The sequence below is a fragment of the Elgaria multicarinata genome, chromosome 1 (genome assembly GCF_023053635.1).
Source record: "Elgaria multicarinata webbii isolate HBS135686 ecotype San Diego chromosome 1, rElgMul1.1.pri, whole genome shotgun sequence".
NCBI lineage: Eukaryota > Metazoa > Chordata > Lepidosauria > Squamata > Anguidae > Elgaria > Elgaria multicarinata.
In genome coordinates this window covers 2,487,410-2,509,901 of record NC_086171.1, presented here as the reverse complement: position 1 = coordinate 2,509,901, position 22,492 = coordinate 2,487,410, and the positions used below count along the sequence as shown (strand labels likewise).

Genomic DNA, 22,492 nt, shown 5'->3' with positions numbered 1-22,492 from the left:
AGGCTCAGGTGACCTCGGTGGCACGGAGTGCCTTCTACAAACTCCGGTTGGTGGCCCAGCTACACCCCTATCTGGACAGAGGTAACCTGGCTTCAGTTGTCCATGCTCTGGTAACCTCCAAGTTAGATTACTGCAATGCCCTCTACGTAGGGCTGCCTTTGAAGATGGTTCGGAAGCTGTAGCTCATGCAAAATGCAGCGGCCAGATTGATTTCGGGAACCAGAAGGTTCGACCATATAACACCTGCTCTGGTCCGCTTGCACTGGCTGCCTGTATGTTTCCGAGCCCAATTCAAGGTGCTGGTTTTGACCTATAAAGGCTTACGTGGCTTGGGACCACAATACCTGACAGAACGCCTCTCCCGATGTCACTACGTTCAACATCTAAGGTCCTCCTCCGGGTGCCTACTCCGAGAGAGGCTCGGAGTGTAGCAACGAGGGACAGGGCCTTTTCGGTGGTGGCCCCCAGACTATGTGGAACAATCTCCCTGACGAGGCTCGCCTGGCGCCAACGCTGCTATCTTTCCGGCGCCAGGTTAAGACTTTCCTCTTTGCCCAGGCATATGGCGGCACATCTTAATCACCCACATGTTTAGTTTTTTAACGGTTTTTAATGCTTTATGTGTGTATGTTCTGTGTTTTAGAATTTTAAATTTTGTATACTCGTTTTTATCTTAATTTTAGAATTTCTGTAAACTGCCCAGAGAGCCCTGGCTATGGGGACAGTATATAAGTGTAATAAATAAATAAATAAATAAATAAATAAATAAATAAATAAGAATCTCTGCATTGCTGCTCGGTTTTATCCTGGTTGTGCTTTTATATTGTACTTTTATGCTGTTTGTTTGTTTTAAACTGTGAATTGTCTTCATGGTTTTAATTTCTGTGAACCGCCCAGAGAGCTTCAGCTATTAGGCAGTATAGAAGTGTAGTAAATAAGTAAACGTGGCCCAAACTGATCCTTTGGAACAAGACGAGTTCTACGCATCCTGTTTGATACAAACAAACGGAGCACAAAGGTTTGCAAAGCGAAGCCCCCGAATGCGGTGACTTACAAAATACCCATGGCACCGTGCAAGCTTTTTTGCTGACACCTTTCACCATAACCCATCGTCCCGGCGTGCACCCATGTGTGCATGCGGCTGTGTGTTTTTAGATACGGAAGAAACACCCATTGGTTCTTCCAGTTGTCAACCCCTGTTCGCTGCCATAGAAACCAAACTTCCCCCTTCTGCTGGAGTCTCCATGGTGACGGTGAGTCAAAACTGGGCTTCAAGCTGGCCAGTGACATCAAAGCAAGAGGGCAGGCAAAACAATACATATTTGTGAATCCCCTCCATGTTTTTACACCCTGCCCTATTCATGGGGAATCAGAGACGGCTGGGATTGCCCATTTCAAACTGGTGTTGGGGAACAGGGTCGGGGTGTGTGTGAAAGAAAGCAGGAAGGAACCTGAGCTCCAAATCTCACCGTGGGGTTCAATTCCCTTCCTGCTGTTGCTGCTATCAAGGCCTACATCAAAGAGTCCCTCTTCTTTGACAGGATCTGATGTGACCTACACCGGGCTTGAAAGCACCCACGTCTGTGCATGGTCCACATTAAATCGACCCTGATACTGCACCGAGATAACTCCAGGAACATCAGGGATTCTCCCTATCCCACCCTCCCCCACTCCCAACGATGATAGCGGAAGCAGAGCCACTCAGTGCTGGATTTAGGAACAATCTAACCAAGTTAAATTATGGAACTCACTACCACAAGATGTAGTGATCACCACCAATTTGGATGGCTTTAAAAGGGGGTTGGATAAATTCCTGGAGGAGAAGGCTATCCATGGCTACCAGCCCTGATGGTTGTGTGCTATCTCCAGTATCCGAGGCAGTAAGCCTGTGTGCCCCAGTTGCTGGGGAACATGGGTGGGAGGGTGCTGTTGCACCATGTCCTGCTTGTACATCCCTGACCGATGGCTGGTTGGCCACTGTGTGAACAGAGTGCTGGACTAGATGGACCCTTGGTCTGATCCAGCATGGTGCGTCTTATGTTCTTAAGTCATGGCTTAGGGTCTTGTTTTATGAGGGGGCTCTAAATATGCTGGAGATAACTAAGATGCGTTATAACTGAAATCACATTGGCTTAAATATGTTGGAAAGTCTGGTGTGACTAACAGCAGAGTTGCATTAGACAGAGAAAGCGTGGAAACACAGCATTTAGTACTGGAGGCAATAAAAACTTACAAGAAGTTCAAATCCACTTAATTAGTGCTTTTACACACATCTTCAGAGAAGGCTGTCTAACACTGTTTAACTACAAGCACCCCATGACACTGGGAGGTACCTTTTCTGTTATAATATAGTTCTTTCTCTTTATTTTTATGGTATGGAGACTCAGAATTGTGACATAGCTTAGGGCCTCAGCATGCCTTCATCCAGTCCCAGGGCCATTCCACTAGTCCTATTGAAAGTCTACTTCATCCCCACCCCTCCGCATTTCCTTGAGTGCTGTGTGTCTTTTTAAGACTGTAAACCTGCGGGCCTGGCCAAGTTTGTTTACTGAGCAATTGTAAGCCACTGCAAGTGCTCACTTTGGCTGGAGAGCAGCAAAAAGAATGCTTCAAAATAAATCAATAAACTCTGACTTGGAGCCGAGAAAAGTTCAGCTTTTGCGGCTTGCATATGTGGATGCAAACAAAATCAATGTGCATTTTTGCCCTTCTTTTGCATAATTTATTCTGGTTCGGCTGGCCTCCCCTCCCTGAGAATCCCTGCCCAGGTTCACACATATCCCTAACACACACCACCAGATTTTAAAATTTCATAAGGGACTGCCTGTTTCCGGCGTGCTTAATTGTGCACTCAATACCTGTTCCAGAGGTTGGGCTAAAGGTGGATATATAGAGAGTTTGGGGTTTCCAGAGCTGGCCTCCTGCAATGGAGTGAGGGGTCACCATTATGGTACCAGGGAGGAAAGACAGATAGATTGTAATAGCAGTAATAGGTAGGGCTGTGCTCCACTTTTCTTCTTGATCTTCCCAGAGTGCAGGACACGGAATAACGGGCTCAAGTTACAGGAAGCCAGATTCCAGCTGGACATCAGGAAAAACTTCCTGACTGTTAGAGCAGTACGACAATGGAATCAGTGACCTAGGGAGGTGGTGGGCTCTCCCACCCTAGAGGCCTTCAAGAGGCAGCTGGACAACCATCTGTCAGGGATGCTTTAGGGTGGATTCCTGCATTGAGCAGGGGGTTGGACTCGATGGCCTTGTAGGCCCCTTCCAACTCTATGATTCTATGATTCGCTTCGGATCGTAGAAGCAATAGTGAGGAGGCCTGATTCGCCTCTGACAAAGGCGGGGACGGATGGGGTTGGGGGAGCTGCGGATTGAGACCGAACGCATCCTTCGCCTCGATCCGGAGCTCCGAAAAAAAGGTAAGTGGGGGCTTACCAGGCACTGCCGCAGTTCGTGCGGTGACGGCGGCAGAGCGGCTTACCTGGCTCCATTGCGGTCCGGCGACGGCTTCAACTGAGTCCGAGGATTCAAACCGGAAGACCAGGCCACAGCCTGGTCTTCCTGTTTGAGTCCTCGGCCTCAGTTGAAGCCGCCGCCAGACCGCAATGGAGGCAAGTAAGTTGTGAGGGGATAGGGGGGCCTTACCTGGCACCGCAGAGCTCCGATTTGGATCCAGAGCTCCACAGCAGAGTGGGGCGGACCATAGGCGGATTGACGTGGGGTGGACCCGATCCGGAAGTTGCGGATCGGGGGGAGGTGCGTGCACAGCCCTAGTAATGGGCTCATCACCCCTGAGTTGTTGTGAGGGGCAGAGCAGGACCATCGTACTATAAACATTTCGCGTCTGCATCTCTCCTGTCCTCTCATGAATACACGGCAGGCTACATACTCGGGCCTTTTTTATAGTGCCCCCACAAAGAATCGCAGCACACCGGCGAAGCTTGCGTGGGCTTGAGAAATTCCTGTTCCCTTGGATCAGAGCTTGTTGCCTCAGGCTAACACTACCCAAACCTTTAATTCTGGATGTTGAAAGGGGACCCTCATTAAATCCTGGTCCTTGACAGACTTGGGTCCAGGTGTCATTATTTTCACTGCGGTTTTAATTAGTGCGCTGAGAAGTAGGACCCTCTTCCACGGAAAACTGCAGAGCTTCCTGACGTGTGAGCCTGTTAACGCTCGAGCTGAGCTGGCTTCTTCTTTCCCGTTTCCCTGCCTTCCAGCTCTCACAAATGAGGTCAGTCCCAAGCGATCTAGTGATTGAATCTGACGCCAAGGCCCTCTTTGCTCCGTAGCAATTTCCCCTCAAGCGTTTGACACACATGATCTCTTCTCAATCCTCCCAGAGTGCAGGACACGGAATAACGGGCCCAAGTTCCAGGAAGCCAGATTCTGGCTGGACATCAGGAAAAACGTCCTGACTGTTAGAGTGGTACGACAATGGAACCCGTTATTTCTTTTCATACAGAACTACTCATAGAATCGTAGAATAGCAGAGTTGGAAGGGGCCTACAAGGCCATCGATTCCAACCCCCTGCTCAATGCAGGAATACTCTTGTTTAACCGCTTTCTGATAGCCACGTTTTATTTGTAGTGCATGTTTGCTTTTCATTTTTCATTCCGAACAAGACCTTTTTATTCAATGCCACCCACGCCTTTCTTTAAATGCCAATTATCTCCCTATAGCACAGCTGAGATGACTTGGTTGATTTTATAAAGTGAAGGTAAAGGTGTTGCAAAGATCTGTCTTCAGCCTATTTTTCCTCCCTATAGTATACCATTGTACCTTTAATAGCAATGAAGGTAGGGAGAAAGTATTGAACTGAGAAAGTAGAAGGTATGTTTTAATAATTATCAAGGTGTCTGCCATAAAAGCAATAAGTCACTGTGACCCACTGCAGATGTCTTTGAGGTATCCAAGGTCATCCTCAGGGGTCCTTCTCCACGAGCCCCTGCCAAAGGAAGTGAGGCAGGTGGCTACCAGGAGGAGGGCCTTCTTTGCTGTGGCACCCCGGCTGTGGAATGAGCTCCCCAAGGAGGTTCGCTTGGCACCTACACTATACTCTTTTAGACACCTTTTTATTCTCCCAGTATTTTAACAGTCTATAAATTTTACCTTGGTGTTTTAAATTTGTAATCTGGTTGAGCTTTTATATTGTATTTTATAGTATGGTTTTATACTGTTGTTTCATACTTTGAATGTTTTTCATTTTTGTGAACCGCCAAAAGCTCCGGCTATTGGGCGGTATAGAAATGTAATAAATAAAAAATATACCTAGGGAGGTTGTGGTCTCTCCCACACTAGAGGCATTCAAGAGGCAGCTGGACAACCCTCTGTCAAGGATGCTTTAGGGTGGATTCCTGCATTGAGCAGGGGGTTGGACTCGATGGCCTTGTAGGCCCCTTGCAACGCTGCTATTCTATGATTCAGGGCACCACTAGCATGGTCCCTGCTGTGGCTTCCTATTTGTTTGCAAAGCCTCAGTTGTGCTCGTCCACACAACATCCCTGCGAGGCAGGGCAGACTCACTAGAAGGCTGCAAATTCATGGAAGGCCTGCTTCTGTGGGTTGGCCACTTTAGCCTCACACTCGTGCCCCCCCCCACACACACACATCCAGGGCCTCTCCAGCAAGAGCCTGGAACCAAGAGCACATCTCTAACCAGCTGAGACCACAAGACTGTGCCCTACACACGACAACATATATCAACATATATCCCTAATTATATTGCAACGCTGGTTTTATTGAGGCAGGCCTCGGGCCTTTCAGCCGATTTCTGACTGAAGGGGGTTTCAATTAGCTGGTGCTGCGTATTTCCTTCACTGTTGTGTTTTTAATCTATTTGCTTTTGTTATATATTTTTATGAAGATACTGTTTAAAGCTGTATTTTATTGTTAACCACCCTTGAGAGCCATTTTGAGGTTTTGCAGAGAGGTGGGATATAAAATAATTAGTGGAACTTTATTTCCATCCAGCTTTGGGAGCTGAAAGAGAGTATAAAATAATAAATATTGCTGTCATCGTGGAGCTGAGGATCTAAGGCTGATTGCAATCTGGTGATACCACTTACCTATCACCAGATTGCACCAGTTGCTGGGGAACATGGGTAGGAGGGTGCTGTTGCACCGTGTCCTGCTTTGTTGGTCCCTGGCTGAAGGCTGGTTGGCCTCTGTGTGAACGGGGTGCTGGACTAGATGGACCTTCGGTTCCATCTAGACATCAGGAAAAACTTCCTGACTGTTAGAGCAGTACGACAATGGAATGAGCTGCCTGGTGAGGTTGTGGCCTCTCCCACACTAGAGGCCTTCAAGAGGCAGCTGGACAACCATCTGTCAGGGATGCTTCAGGGTGGATTCCTGCATTGAGCAGGGGGTTGGACTCGATGGCCTTGTAGGCCCCATCCAACTCTGCTATTCTATGATTCTATGATCCAGCAGGGCTCATTATGTTCTATGGCAGCGGCAAGGGCTTTTCCTATGGCAGCCCCTCAGCTCTGGAAGTGCCTCTCCAAAGAGGTCTGACTGGTGCCAGGAAACTCAACCCTATTTGCCCTGGCACCTTGAAGGCTTAGGCTGCCCCAACCTTTTAGTTTCATCGTCTTCACTGCTTTTCAGATGTTTTATTGTATTTGTATTTTGCTCGACAAGGTTTGTGTCTGTTGCACACGGTCTTGGAATCCATGGAAGCACTATTTCAAATAAATAGCTCGCACACGCTTTGCTTGCAAAAGGTCTCTGGTCTCCCTAGGCAGGGCAAGGAAAAACTCCTTGTCTGAAATCCTGGAGAACCACGGCTGCCACTCATGGTAATAGACAAGACCGAGTGAGGTTGATGGATGACGATGGCACTCGATAGAAGGCAGCTTCCTACGGGCAGATGGCAGAGGGTCTCCTTGAGCCCATGTGCCCCAGATTCAATTCCAACTCGCTTTTGAACCTCAGCGGACAGACACACAGCTCATGCATAGCTCATCTTGCTTCCCCAGGGAAGTCACAAGTGCTTATCCTCACAGATGCATTGTGGGAGTTGAGAATTTAGGCAGAGTCCTGGAAGCGAACACTGCAAGGGGCTTGTTCACAGATGCGAGATCCTCCCTCCAGAGAAAGCCGCCTGCCCACAGGCTGGCTGTTGTGCGAAGAGAATGCTGGGCTAGCTGGGCCTTTGGTCTGATTCAGCAGGGCTCTTCTGCTGTCCACCCTGCCCCCCCCCCCCGGTTTCTGAGCACCCTAGAAAAGTGGGCCCTGCTGTTTGTATCAAGGTATGCCACGTCAGCAAGAAAAGACGAGACCGATCTCTGCTCTAGAAGCTTGAAACCTATTGCACTGGTCATGCCGTCAGTCAAATCCACGTCTAGTCCACACTTCCTGGACCTCAAGGGTCCTCCACACCAACAAGTTGGTGGGCTAGAAGAGCTTGCGTAGGTGTGCACTCTATGGCCACCATCTTCACCACAAAGTAGGCAGTAGGAAAAGGCCACTAGTCCCGGACCCCTCATCTCAGGTGGTGCAGAATCTACAGGGGTAGAGGTGAAACGATTCTCCCCCTTGCAGTAGAAGCTACCCTGGAGGTTCCCCACCCCACACCTGGGAGAGAGGCCGAGTGCGTGCATGCAAAGGCATGCTCCATCCTTTGGGCAGGCCAGGCACGCACGGCTGAGCAAGCTCATGCGCTCCAGCTACCTTTCAACTCTAAAGGCAATAGTGGTGAAAGGTTCCAGGGCAGAACAGAGGGGGGCTGGGAGAATACAGACGTTCGGTCTACTGGAAGGAATAGTGCCTAAAGCAACAGCACTCCTCCAAGTAAAAAGGCATTAAGCAAGTGCGCCGGGTTACGTAAGCTCTTAAATTTAAATATCTACATATGCATAGAACTTCAATACTTGGCGTTTTTCTTCATGTGTCTGGAACTTGCAGTAGCTCCTTTGGCACATGGTCGTGGTCGTGGGTGTGGCCGTATCACCCGCCACTGCAGGTTTTCAAACAGAAGAGTAACAGTAGTGGAATTCCTTAGCTCTGGCGTTGCTGAACTACCAAAATCATGTTTGTGAAGCACTTCCTGCACCTAGGAAGAGAGATCCAGGTATTTTCGTTACATGCCAGAAGCAGGAAACTCACAGAACTTTCGCACGTGGCCCGTACACATTTGTGGGAAGAAAACCATATCCCAAGAGCAACCATGTCCTTTTTCTAAAGATGGGCCGTGCAGCCAGTGACGGAAAAGCACGCACTGCTAGTGTCCAAGGTGAGCTTGGATGCAGGAGATCTGGGTCCAAGTTTTGTCTCTCACTGACTCAACTCTGACAGCCTTTGGAAGGTCACTTACTGTCTTCCCTTAATCCGCCATTACCTTAATCCTTTCTTCTATGCTTTAGGGTGGATTCCTGCACTGAGCAGGGGGTTGGACTCGATGGCCTTGTGGGCCCCTTCCAACTCTGCTATTCTATGATTCAGGTCCACCCCTTTTTTATCCTAATGCACGTGGGATTTCATCAGCACGCGTGAAACCCGATTCAAAATCTAGAACGCTGGGCTTAAAGGAAGCTCTCCGGCCACAGAAGGGGCGAGATTTGATGTTATGAGTTGGGGACGCGAAGCGCCCGGCTCACCGCCGCGTGTAGAGCCAGGCTTCGTGTGTAGGAGTCCCACTTCATGGCTCCACCATTATGAACAACCTTCTCTTCGGCCATCCTTCATCTATCGCCTTACACGTGTGTTTGAAGAACAGAAGGGGGTACCGCTAGAATCACTGGCGAGGGAGTGTGCTAGCGCTTGGCACGGCCCATGGCACCCAGAAACAACGCCCACTGCCCTCCCGTACCCCCATCGACTCGTTCCACTTTGATTAGTCGCTTCTGCCGCGAGGCAAGAGCCTCCTTAACAACACAAGAACTCAGGCGTGTCTCTCTCGTCTGATCAAGCCGGCAGCAGGACAGGCCGCCGAACGCGTGATCCGGACGGTATGACAGAGCGTTTATTCAAAAGCTACGCGGCTGAAGAGGCCCCTTCGTCTGGCCAGAGACACTCCCCGCCCCCGGTTCACAGCATCGCCAACTTAAATACACGGGGAAGGGCGGGCAGAGCCCCTTCTGTGCCCCAGTCCAACGGCTGGTCCTTCCAACGGCTCTGTGGTGCCGTCTCTCTGGCCTATTTGGCCATCGCTTCGGCCACGGCTTTGTTCATCTTGTCTTTGAGATAGGCGGCCTTCTGTCGCTCCGACTTCAGGTCAAACCACTCATAATAGGGAACCTGCAACGTTGGGAGGTGGAGGTGGGGGGAGAAGAAGAGGAAAAACTAGGTCAGGCCGTAACTAGAAGGGTGAATCACAGTGGAGCCAAGCTGATTCTACTCCTGAGCAGAGATGAGCAGCCGAATGCAGAAGGGGCGGGTTCTGGGAGGTCGGAAAGAATCTTGCGAGCCACAGACAGCCGGCTCCTGCAGAGCAAGATTGTGGCCAGAGGAGCTGCAGTGACTAAAGCCCTGCACGCTTTCATTCCTAAGGAATCCTTGCTTTGCTCTGAAGATGACAATGAGGACTAGGTTCTTTAATTTAAAACCAACCAACTCCTAAATGCTGTACAGCAGAGATAAGGAACCTTAGGTGCAGGGGCCCCAAACGGCCACTTCCCATGGCCCCCAATCTCTTTCCCCCCACAGTGATTTTCCAGCTTCTGTGCAGGGTTTCCTCCATTCTAAAAAGTTGAAATGACTTTCCTACGTAAAGCGCTTTAAGCAACAACAGGCTGGCCTGTTTGGCTTTTGCCCTGCCCACCACCAGGATGTGGCCCCCCCAAGAGCTTCTCCTAATTTGGGCTGAAAAAGAGGGTTCAACACCCCTGCTGTAGAAAAGGGACGTCTATTCTTTCGTCCTTTTTTAAAATGAGGGTAGCTTCCAACGATTACAATACAACCTAGAGAAACAACTCACCCATTTGTTTTGTTGCTACGTTTCTAAAGGTTGGGAGAGGAGGGTGCCCTGGCTTGCTTAAGTATTGAAATTCACCAGGGTGGAAGGGGGCAGAGAGACAAGTATCTGTCAGGGATGCTTTAGGGTGGATTCTTGCATTGAGTAGGGGATTGGACTCGATGGCCTTGTAGGCCCCTTCCAACTCTACGATTCTATGATTCTATAAGTATGTCACCCTCTTGGCTTCTAGCAAGTGGAGATTATGCCACCAGGCCCACAGCCGCTTTGAGTCAAACGGTGGCAGCCGGGGCTGGTGGAACGGGGTGGAGGGAGAGAGAGGGGACCCACAGTCTGTCCAGAGGGATGGTCAGCGATAATCTCTCTGCCCCCTTCCACCCTGGTGAATTTCAATGCCTTGTACATCCAACTTTGTGCAAACAAGTGAGGAATTAAAAATGCCGCACTGTGGAACCTGTACAGAGGATCTGCAGCCGTGGGAAACCCACAGAAGCAACAGCAAATGGCTTAGACGTGGGGTGGGGGCCAGAAACAACAGAGACCCGTCTCTCGGCGGGCGGGAGAATGAGCAGCATCGCGCAAAAAGCAGATTTAGGCACGTGCAACCGGGCTGACGGAAGTGGCACGTCCCTCATTCCGCAGGGCAGGCCCTCTACAAAATGCTACACAGAGGGTCGGAAGGTATCCTCTGCCTCGTCTTTGAGGACTCCTCCTTCACCCCACAACCACCACAGCCTGCCCCAATCAACAGGGAGCCCCAATCCTATACGTAGCCTTGGAGGGAGGAGGACGGAGGGGCTACCGTGAGGATAGGGTGTGTGTGACAGCCCTGCTTCTGCCAGCCCGGTTGCACATCCCGAAATCCAGATTCAATCTGGCTGGGGAATGATGGGAGCTATAGGACTCCCCACACACACACACATGTAGACATGCCTAGGATTGCGCCCTTGGAAACATAAAAGTGGACTGGATCCGGATTTAGGGGCGTGCAACTTGGCTGGCAGAAGCGGACTCTCACACCTCCTCATAGGATTGCACCCTAAATTATTGATTTAAAGATGGTGAAGTTTCCCGTTTCAAGAACACTTACATGGAAGGGTGAATAATCCATAGCAGACAACATCCATATGAGTGACTACATAGGGATGGTGTCTGCTATGCCACTGGCACGAATAGGGCGTGCTTCCTGGTCCATTTGATTAGCACCCGAGACAAGCTCCAAGCCTGTTATGATACGCCACCACCACTCTTCCATCCTGCTCTGGCACCAGCTGGTCCATCCATCTTACACTGGGACAATATCTAAGCCGGGCCGACGGCCAGCGAACCATCTCCCCGTTGCAGAGATGGCAGGGTCCCACTCCAAGGGCGGAACGTGGCCCCCGGAGGCAAATCTCCGTTCCAAGCAATCTCGGAAGCCGAAGAGCAGCAAAATGCCCAGCTTCGGAAGAAGTGTTGAAAGAACCGGGCTGTCTTGTGGCCGACGGGACGCAAAGGGGAGGAGGAGGAGGAAAGGGCTGGGCATAGTTAAACTATGGAACTCACTTCCACAAGATGTGGTGATGGCCACCAATTTGGATGGCTTTAAAAGGGGGTTGGATAAATTCCTGGAGGAGGAGGAGGCTAACGATGGTTATTAGCCCTAATGGTTATGTGCTGCCCCCAGTATCCAAAGCAGTAAGCCTGTGTGCACCAGTTGTGGGGGAACATGGGTGGGAGGGTACCGTTGCTTTGTTGGTCCCCGGTCGACAGCTGTGCGAGCAGAGTGCTCGACTAGATGGACCTTGGGTCTGATCCAGCCTCAGGACTCTTCCGATGTTCTGATGCTCATCAAGATGGGATCTGCCCATCTACGGCAGTGGCCTCCAGATGTTTTGGACTACAGCTCCTAACAGCCCCAGCCACCATGACCCATGGTCAGGGGCCAGGGGACTTGTAATGCAACAGATCTGGTGGGAACCAGGTTGAGGGAGGCAGCTCTAAGCACAACACCACCGTGGCTCTGAGCCTTGGATCTGTACGCCGCTCTGAGAACTTAATGATACAGGGCGGGATGTACATGTTTTAAATAAATAAATAATAAATATAAGCACCATCCCGTTTACCCTTCACGAGTCGAAACTTGTAATGCTGGAGGTGATCCAGCTACAAGACACCGGCTGATTGATTCTCTCTCTCTCTCTCTCTCTCTCTCTCTCTCTCTCTCTCTCTCACACACACACACACACACACACACACACACACCTTGCAAAACGGACAGCTCAGCTTGGGCCTGGCATGGGCTAGAGCAGTGGTTCCCAAAGTGGGCGGTATTGCCCCCTTGGGGGTGGTGGGATTGCACAGGGGGGCGCTAAGAGGCAAAGGGGCGGTGGGGGGGGGCGCTCGAGGTGGACTTTTCCAAGAAGCGCCTCTCCAGTAGGTCTTAAGACCGAGGGACATTTTTATGGGAGAAGGTAGTTTGGTCCCAAGCCATATAGGGGAAGAATCCACACAGGTATTAATACCGTTTAAGAAGAGTCCTTTTAACGGTGAATTGAAATGTTTCAAAAGCACCAAAACGCTAATGAAGAGACATACCCTGCCTGGTGTGCCCCGCCACGCCGGCTGCAAAACAGAGGCGTTCGCTCTCTTTTCCCTCCATCTCTCGGCAAGTCTGCGGTGGGTGCTTCCCATTTAAAGGGGCCGCACGCAGGGGGCACTGGGCATGAGTTTGTGGAACCAAGGGAGCGGTTACCTGAAGAAGTTTGGGAACCACTGGGCTAGAGCAAAGGGTGCTTGTTTGCGTGTGTCTTACGAGAGTTACACCCCACCCACCCCCATCACAGAGAGAAGGGCCTAACCGCACCACCTAAGCGTCTCCCCCTCTCCTCCCCCAGGTCTTCCATTCGTTTCCTGCTGGAGAACAGAGCAGGGTGCTGAGGACAGCAGAGCTGTAATTGCTTCCAAGGAGCTAAATAATGAATGACAACCCCTCCTGCCCGCCTGTTCAAGCGCAACCTTCTCCGCCCTCCCTTGCAGCTCAGCACCAGAGAGAGTGGGAGGAGTCAAGAGCATCAAGGAACAACCAACGCCCTCCACCCACCCCCCGTCAATCTATCCCCAGGAAACGCTGCAAATGAATGCAGAGCTGCAAATGGAAAACATCCAACATTCCTGGTGGGGCTGGGAAAAGAACTGGGGACACTGTACAATGGGGAGTGGGGGGTCAGACCCCCTCCTCTCCTCAGCTGCCCCAATTACCCCACCAGAACAATCCCGTGCACAGTTACGCGTATAAAGGTATCTGCAGGAACATTTTTTTATTTTGCGTTCAGTTATGTTGCTTCTCTTTGAGCAGGGATGGGGAACCCTCGGCCCCCGAGGATGGCCCGTTTGGCCCTGGGTGAAGCTCCGCCTCTGGGAGGCTATGGGAGCATGGGGGAGGAAGCAGGAAGAGGAAACCCCCCTGGTGTAATCGCAGGTAACAGAGGATTCCACTTACTCGGTGCGCTGCTCCAGGTGGCACTTCGGCCGGGGAACAAGGGACAGGAAGGGGCGTGGCCATGGCCCACATGACATCATCCAGCTCCTCCCCCAGCTATAGACCCCACCTCCGTGTTAGAGGAATGGGATGGGTCAGGACACTACATTTAGGCTTAACCAGCGGCCACTGGAAGTGCAGTGCAGCCCCTAGCAGGCTTATGAGACGTCACCAGACATCTCACACATACAGGCCTGTCTTTGCAGACCCATAAGGACTAGGAACTTGCTTTTAACAAACCCCTAAAATCTCAGGCTCCTGAAACCTAAGCTAGCTCCCCCGGCCTGCACAACGCAGTGCAGAACACACACGAAGACCTGCCCGTCGCAGCGGTGCCCCCAGTGACTCACGTCAACGATCAAGAAGCCAGCGGCTTGGATGTGCCGCCGGGCCATGGCAAACCGCCCCAGCAGGTCCTTGCTCCGGTTGCTGAAATTTGGGAACTCCCACCTAAGGAAGGCGAGCCTGAAACAGAGGAAGGTGTGTGTGGACGTCAGGCAGCATTCCGCACCACCCATCTCCAAAGAGAACCCCCCTAACTTCACCATTGGCGGGTTCTGGACTCTTCTGCCATGGGGCAGAGGGGGAACTAAACCCCACAAGCTGGGGGAACATTTTAGGGCGAGATCCTGGCTGCATCACCCTTTCAAAGTGTCTAGATCAGAGTGGGCCCCTGAACCCAGCGGCCTCCGGATCGGAAGGGCGGCAGCTACAGCCCAACACACTGGCTTTGGGAAGGCCTGCCCCATTCTGCCCCAGTTCCCAGACTCCGGCAGGTTCCCTGAAGTGTCCCAGAGTGCAGGACACGGAATAACGGGCTCAAGTTAAAGGAAGCCAGATTCCAGTTGGACATCAGGAAAAACTTCCTGACTGTTAGAGCAGTACGACAATGGAACCAATTACCTAGGGAGGTGGTGGGCTCTCCCACACTAGAGGCCTTCAGGAGGCAGCTGGACAACCATCTGTCAGGGATGCTTTAGGGTGGATTCCTGCATTGAGCAGGGGGTTAGACTCGATGGCCTTGTTGGCCCTTTCCAACCCTGCTATGCTATGATTCTATGATTCTAAGTGCACAGCAGCCTTATCCGTGGCCACTTCTCATCAGCAAGGGCCGGATATCCCAACCCCCGCAATGCCACGCTCAGCCTAAACTCTTGCCAGGAAGACTCACCTTCTGGATCCCGATAGGAGAAGCCGAGAACTCTGGGCCCGGGCCGGCGGAGGAGCAGCGAAGCCTGCTATGGGCAGGGGCTGGTTGTCGCCGTTAAGCACCATCTCAGCATCTGCAAGGGGCAAGGACACATACCCTGAGCCTGCTTTATCCCCCAAATGGGACAAAGCCCGGCCTGGCTGCACAGCCCAGAGATCCGTCCCATTTCCACGCGGACAGACATAGGAACATTGAAAGCTGCCTTATATTGAGCTGGACCACACACACATACCCACTTGGTCCATCTTCTAGCTCAGTATTGTCCACACTGACTGGCAGCTATGGCTCTCCAAAGTTTCAGGCAAGTTTCCTTCCTGGAGAAGCTGGGAATCGAACCCAGGACTTTCGGCATGCAAAGCACGTGCTCTGTCACACGGAGCTATGATGGAGGCAATCGGACCTTCTCGATCCTCCCAGAGTGCAGGACACAGAATAACGGGCTCAAGTTACAGGAAGCCAGATTCCGGCTGGACATCAGGAAAAACATCCTGACTGTTAGAGCAGTGCGACAATGGAACCAATGACCTAGGGAGGTTGTGGGCTCTCCCACACTAGAGGCCTTCAAGAGGCAGCTGGACAACCATCTGCCAGGGATGCTTTAGGGTGGATTCCTGCATTGAGCAGGGGGTTGGACTGGATGGCCTTGTAGGCCCCTTCCAACTCTGCTATTCTATGATTCTATGAGTCACCCGGAGGAGAGCCCTCTCCTCTGCCCCACCCCCCACCGGAACACTGGAGCTCACCCAGCTGCCAGCCCCAGTCCGTGTCCACCGCAAAGCGCACTTTGGCCTCATCTCCCGCGACTCCCTTCAGCACTTCCTGTAGGCCGCTCTGCAGGGGGGTCGCCTTCTTGGCCCCCTCCAGCTCCTGGATGCCCAGGACCTCCAGTGGCAGGAAGGGCCCCATGTAGTCTGCACACTCCAGCCGGGCTGTGGTGTTGATGTGGATCAGCTTGAGCTGGTAGTTCTTCCCCTTCGGCGACTGGTCAGCTGCGAGCAGATATGGGGTGGGGGGAGCACACCAAAACTCAAAATGGAGGGCCAAGAACAGCACACACACACCCAAGAAAAGCCTAACTTCCTAATCGTCATGTATAGCCCTACTGTTCCTGTATTAGGAGCAGGTGATGCAGGTAATCAATCAGAAACAGATTCAGACTCAGAAGACGCCGAGTCAGACACCAGGCAGTTAGAGCCAGTGGGAGAGGAGGTTCACACAGGAGAGGCTTCAGCTGAGAAACTGCCCCCTCCAGAGTCTATCTCTTCAAGGCCAAATTCTATGCCTTCAGGGGACAGGGAGTCAACTTCCAAGGGTGAGGATTCAGAAACCTTACTAGATGCTAGGAATCGCTGGAAGCTAAAACGTTCAGCGAGGTTAGCGGCAAAGAGACAGTCGGACAGATTGCATGAGAAATTGCCCACGCATCAACCACCTTGAAGTTATGGACATTTGAAAAGCCTTTTCTTTTCTTTGAACTGACAATTGTCTTGCTTAGTTTGCATAGCTTTTGCCTAAGGGGGAGTCTCTCAGAAAGTGCCTAGTTTATTGCTTGCAATAAAGCTTTGTAAATTGCCTAGCGCTTTGCCTCATTCGTCTCCCAGAGAAAGCTGGAGCCGCTACAGTACACGACACTAATACCCCTTGGAATTTTATCCTGCCCTTCCTCTGAGGCAGGGGTGGGCAAGTTGTGCCCCCCACCCCGCCAATGTTTTGGCATGCAATTCCCATCAGCCCCAGCTGGCAGAGCCCAATGGTGTGGGATCATGGGAGTTGTAGGCCAACACATCTGGAAGGGCCACCAGCGAGCCACCGCTGCTCCACGGAGGACAAGGTGTCGCCCGTGGCTCGTTTTATCCTCACAGCAACCCTGTGAGGTAGGTGAGGTCGGGCTGGCCCAAGGTCACCCGGTGAGCTTGCCTGGACGAGCCAGGATTGGAACCCAGGTCTCCTTAGTCACGGTCCGACCTTCTGCAGTGACATCCTGCTTGACAGTCGCAATTCCAAAATGGTCCCTCCTGGACTGTTTGGATGCAGAGAAGCACAAACAGGTCAGGCTTTGGAGGCAGGCACCCTCCCAAGGCGGGGTACAGCTCGACCCCGCTCCGTCCTTCTAGGAGCAAGCTCACAGTGCCACAAGCCACCATTGCACTGCTGACTGGATTCAGTGGTGCCGCTAAGACATTTCAGACCACGGATAATGGTCTTAAGAACGTAAGAAGTGCCCTGATGCTGGATCAGACCAAGGGTCTGTCTAGTCCAGCACTCTGTTCACACAGTGGCCAACCAGCCATCAGCCAGGGACCAACAAGGTGCAACAGCACCCTCCCACCTATGTTCCCCAGTAACTGGTGCACACATAGGCTTACTGCCTCAAATACTGGAGGCAGCACACAACCATCAGGGCTGGTAGCCATTGATAGCCTTCACCTCCAGGAATTTATCCAACCCTCTTTTAAAGCCATCCAAATTGGTGGCCATCACTACATCTTGTGGTAGCGAGTTCCATAATTTATTATTATTATTATTATTATTATTTATTTATATAGCACCATCAATGTACATGGTGCTGTACAGAGTAAAACAGTAAATAGCAAGACCCTGCCGCATAGGCTTACAATCTAATAAAATCATAGTAAAACAATAAGGAGGGGAAGAGAATGCAAACAGGTACAGGGTAGGGTAAGCAGGCACAGGGTAGGGAAAAACTAACAGTAGAAAGTAACAGTAGAAGTCTGCACAACATCAAGTTTTAAAAGCTTTAGGAAAAAGAAAAGTTTTTAGTTGAGCTTTAAAAGCTGTGGTTGAACTTGTAGTTCTCAAATGTTCTGGAAGAGCGTTCCAGGCGTAAGGGGCAGCAGACGAAAATGGACGAAGCCGAGCAAGGGAAGTAGAGGCCCTTGGGCAGGCGAGAAACATGGCATCAGAGGAGCGAAGAGCACGAGCGGGGCAATAGTGTGAGATGAGAGAGGAGAGATAGGAAGGAGCTAGACCGTGAAAAGCTTTGAAGGTTAACAGGAGAAGTTTATATTGGATTCTGAAGTGAATTGGAAGCCAATGAAGAGATTTCAGAAGCGGAGTAACATGGTCGGAGCGGCGAGCCAAGAAGATGATCTTTGCGGCAGAGTGGTGAACAGAAACCAACGGACTGATGTGAGAAGAAGGAAGGCCAGAGAGAAGAAGGTTGCAGTAGTCCAACCGTGAAATAACCAGTGCATGAACAAGCGTCTTGGCAGAAGAGACAGACAAAAATGATCGAATCCTGGCAATATTATACAGGAAAAATCGACAAGATTTAGCTACTGCCTCAATATGAGGAATAAAGGAGAGCGAGGAGTCGAAGATAAAGCCAAGGCTACGAGCTTCCTTGACCGGAGTAAGCGTAACATCATTGACAGTAAGAGAGAATGAGAGATGAGGAGAAGGTTTAGGAGGAAAAACAAGCAATTCAGTCTTTGCCATGTTAAGCTTCAAGCGACGATTAAGCAGCCAAGCTGAGATATCTGAAAGACATGCCGAGATACGATCGTGAACATCAGGAGAAAGTTCCGGAGATGACAGATATAGTTGTGTATCATCGGCGTACAGATGATATTGGAGGCCATGAGATTGAATAAGCTTGCCCAAGGGCAACATGTATAAGGAAAACAACAACGGGCCAAGCACCGAGCCTTGCGGAACCCCTACTGAAAGGGGAAAGGAGGAAGACGAGCTGCCATTAGTCAACACGCTGAAAGAGCGACCCGCTAGATAGGAGGCAAACCAGTTATAGACAGAGCCACAAAATCCAAGGTCATGAAGGGAATCTAAGAGAAGATCATGATCAACCGTGTCAAAGGCTGCAGTTAGATCAAGGAGAATAAGAACGGAATAATGGCCTTTAGACTTGGCAGTAAGGAGATCATTGGTGATCTTAGTAAGGGCTGTTTCGGTGGAATGCAGAGGACGGAATCCAGATTGAAATGGATCCAAAGCAGAGTTACTAGAAAGAAAGTCAAGACAGCGAGAGTAGACCGCACGCTCCAGGATCTTTGAAACAAACGGCAACAAAGAGACAGGTCGGTAGTTAGACAGAGATAGCCTATCAAGAGTAGGTTTCTTGAGAATGGGAGAGACTGTAGCATGTTTAAAAGCAGAAGGAAATGAACCAGAGGACAGAGAAAGATTAATAATATGTAGCAAGGAAGGGAGGATAGCAGGAATAAGATTAATAAAGACGCGAGAAGGAATCGGATCACGAGAACAAGTGGAAGGCTTCGAAGAGCGCAGTATTGTAGACAGTTCATCCGCAGAGACCGAAGAAAACGCAGAGAAATTTGCAGGAGGAGCTGACAGATGAGGAGCAGGAACTGGAAGAGGAGCAGAGCTGGCCAGATCAGAGCGGATAGTTTGGATTTTAGCATTGAAAAAAGAGGCAAAGTTATTAGCAGACAGAGAGGCGGGGAGAGATGGCGGATTAGGCTTCAGAAGAGAATTGAAGGACGCAAAGAGCCGCTGAGGATGCCTAGCATTTGACTGGATCAGCGTTGAGTAGTACTGCTGTTTGGCCAGTGAGATGGCAGAAGAGAAAGAGGAGAGTACAAATTTGTAATGGACAAAGTCTGCCCGGTCCCTGGTCTTACGCCAAAGGCGTTCAGCTGCCCGGGAACAAGAGCGAAGGTAGCGGAGGGAAGAGGTGAGCCATGGTTGGGGTTGAGAAGGGCGAACTATCCGAGTTGTAGATGGAGCAAGATTATCAAGAGTTGAAGATAAGGAGGAATTAAAGAAGGAGACAGCTGAGTCCAAGGAGACAGCCGAACAGACAGAAGGAAGGGAGGAGGCTAGAGACTGGGAAAAGGCCTCATAATTGATAGATTGCAATTCACGACAAGAGCGAGAAGCGGGACGTGAAGGAGGAGGATTATGAGTAATATTGAAAGAAACTAGGTGATGATCTGACAACGGAAAGTGAGCAGTAGAAAAGTCCAACACAGAGCAATTCCGAGTGAGAACAAGATCCAGACTATGTGCTGTGTGAAGAAGTCCTTCCTTTTATTTGTCCTGGACCTTATCCCTCCCACCCCGCTTTTAGACAGCCCTGTGTCTCCCTTCAGCTGTGAAGCACACAACTAACATTTCTCTTCTCGCCTTTCCACCGCTGCCATTTCTTGCATGACAATTGCTTCTACGTTTCTAATTCATTAGAGGAAAACAAGGGAGAGAGAAACTATGTTCAGCCCTGGTCTTTCTTTTTTCTTTTTTTTTAAAAGAAATACTCTGAGCATGTGCGGATTTTGCATTTTAAAATCACTTCAATTGCAAGCACCAGCATGACTGCAGGAATAAAATTCAACTTGCTTCTGCTGCCCCCATCGCCTGGGGCCCTCCAGTTGGTCGTTTGGGGAGGGGTGGGTGGGCTACGACTGGGCCCCCAAGTCTATCCCTTAGCTGCCCCCACTGATCAGACCCGCTTCCAGAGGGCAGTGTGGTGTAGTGGCTAGAGTGTCGGACTGGGAGTCGGGAGATCCGGGTTCTAGTCCCCACTCGGCCATGGAAACTCACTGGGTGACTTTGGGCCAGTCACAGACTCTCGGCCCAACCCACCTCGCAGGGTTGTTGTTGTGAGGATAAAGTGGAGAGGAGGAGGAGGAGGACTGTGTACGCCACTTTGGGTTCCTTGCAGGAAAAAGGCGGGATATAAATGCAATAATAAATAAATAATAAAAAAAAATACGGGAAGAGGGACACCAGCAAGAATAGGTTTTTTTAACTGGATATTGTCTGTTTTTATGTTTTTTAAACGTTGCATACTTGTTTTTAACGCTCGGTGTTTTTAATCTTTGTAAACTGCCCAGAGAGCTTCGGCTGCGGGGTGGAATATAAATGCAATAAATAAATAAATAAATAAATACAAAATGAAGAAGTCAGAGCTCTGTTTGCTGGGGCGGGGGGGGGGAAGCGGGCCACATGTAAAGCAGCCTTCCCCAAGCGGCTGTCATCCAGATGGGACTACAACTCCCAGCCTGCTGGCCGGGAGATGCTGGGAGTTGTAGTCCAGCACACCTCGAGGGCAACTTTCATGGCAACTCTGGAGCATCTCTTCTGGATAGAGCGAAACACTCTTTCCTGAGGAGGCGGCGCCATCTAGTGGCTGATTCCCCAATCCCAGTTATCCGCTGGATGACAGAGTAAGAGCAGAGGCCCTTTAGGCAGAAGGCAGGCCGGGCGCCAGAGGTGGGCGTGGTCAGGCACCTGCCGAGGACCCTCTCCCCACCATGGGCCCATTGACAAGAGCCCCTTGGACCTGCGCCTCCTCTTTACCATGGCAACCTGCTTGTTTACTTGCCTCTCACAACCTGTTCAGGCAAAGGTGGAGGAGAAGGAGCAGCTGGGGATAATGGTGGTGGTGGGGTGGGGGCTGGCTCACTAAAGGAGGGGGGAGCGCAGAAGGTGTCCTGGCCAAGGACCCTTTCAAAACCTGGCTGAAAGGGTCACTACCGGCCACGGTACAGAGTCAAACCCACAGCTAGGAAGTCACTTTCCTGGCCTTTGGATGCCGTACCGCCAAGGTACATCCTCTGCTAATACCTAAGAAGCCGGCGTGAAACTTTGGCACCAGGACTCTTTGCAGGTGGGCCGCCTTCACCTGCTGCAGCGCGCACAGCGACCACACCAGGTCCACCAGCAGGTGAGGCTCCAAGTCGCTGAGGTGGCCGTCCAGCCTCCTGTGGATCTGGGGAAAAGGACGTAGCGGCTGTTAGGAAGAGAAATCTCCGGCCAACAGGAAAACAGTAGAACTCACAGGGAAGTCCAGGTGCCACTGTGCCCTTCCACCCAGCGCTCAGGATCAAGGGGCAGCCCGCTTCTCTTTAAAGGACCCCAAACCAGCACTGCTCCTGGTCCCACAGAAAGAAGAAACATGCGCTGTGTTCTTGAATTTGCAGAATTTTTCACAGCCTGAGTGTAAAAAAGTATTAATTGCCAGTGGGATGGACGCGCCCTCTGTCCGTACCCACTAACGCCCAGTGTTGGAATCGCTGAATTCAACAAACACCAGGAAGGCCAGAAGGAAAGGAAAAGTCCAGTTCTGTGCAAGCTTGCATGTGACTTTTGCTGAGACAAAGTCAAAGGCAGGGAGAGGTCCAGGCATCTGGGGTAACTAAAGAAGGGAGAAAACAGTGTACCTGACAAAAGTCTGAGAAGTACACCGTCAAGCAGCAGAGTAACCACAACATACATAGTATGTTGTGGTTACTCTGGGCTCCACAATTCAAGAAGGAAGCAGACAAGCTGGAGCGTGTTCAGAGGAGGGCAACCAGGATGATCAGGGGTCTGGAAACAAAGCCCTATGAAGAGAGACTGAAAGAACTGGGCATGTTTAGCCTGGAGAAGAGAAGATTGAGGGGGAGACATGATAGCACTCTTCAAATACTTCAAAGGTTGTCACACAGAGGAGGGCCAGGATCTCTTCTTGATCCTCCCAGAGTGCAGGACACGGAATAACGGGCTCAAGTTAAAGGAAGCCAGATTCCAGCTGGACATCAGGAAAAACTTCCTGACTGTTAGAGCAGTGCGACGGTGGAACCAGTGACCTAGGGAGGTTGTGGGCTCTCCCACACTAGAGGCCTTCAAGAGGCAGCTGGACACCCATCTGTCAGGGGGTTGGACTCGATGGCCTTGTAGGCCCCTTCCAACTCTGCTATTCTATGATTCTATGAGTTTTGTTTTGAAAAGAGGCTAATGTGAGATGTATTTACGTGACTTGTGTGACACCTTCTCCCACCCCTGCAAGTCCCCCCAAATTGCTCTGGAGGGCTGGGGGACCCTTCAGAGCAGATTTCGGGTAGGGGGGTAGTACAG

The 22,492-nt window shown here is 50.9% G+C and overlaps 1 protein-coding gene across 2 annotated transcripts in view; it reads right to left on the bottom strand.

The window, feature by feature from the left end:
* Nucleotides 1-7,828: 7,828 nt before the first annotated feature.
* Nucleotides 7,829-22,492, bottom strand: part of TBRG4 (transforming growth factor beta regulator 4) — a 32,160-nt gene continuing 17,496 nt past the window's right edge. The window contains exons 7-11 of one of the 2 annotated variants that reach the window (XM_063122139.1): nt 21,221-21,365; nt 15,400-15,645; nt 14,618-14,729; nt 13,797-13,911; nt 7,829-9,250 (exon numbers count right to left, since the gene is read on the bottom strand). In XM_063122139.1, the coding sequence (XP_062978209.1) occupies nt 9,149-9,250; nt 13,797-13,911; nt 14,618-14,729; nt 15,400-15,645; nt 21,221-21,365 (720 nt within the window). In that variant the 3' untranslated portion in view covers nt 7,829-9,148. Of the gene's footprint in view, nt 9,251-13,796; nt 13,929-14,617; nt 14,730-15,399; nt 15,646-21,220; nt 21,366-22,492 lie in introns of both variants that reach the window. The other variant, XM_063122148.1, reaches the window with a different exon arrangement.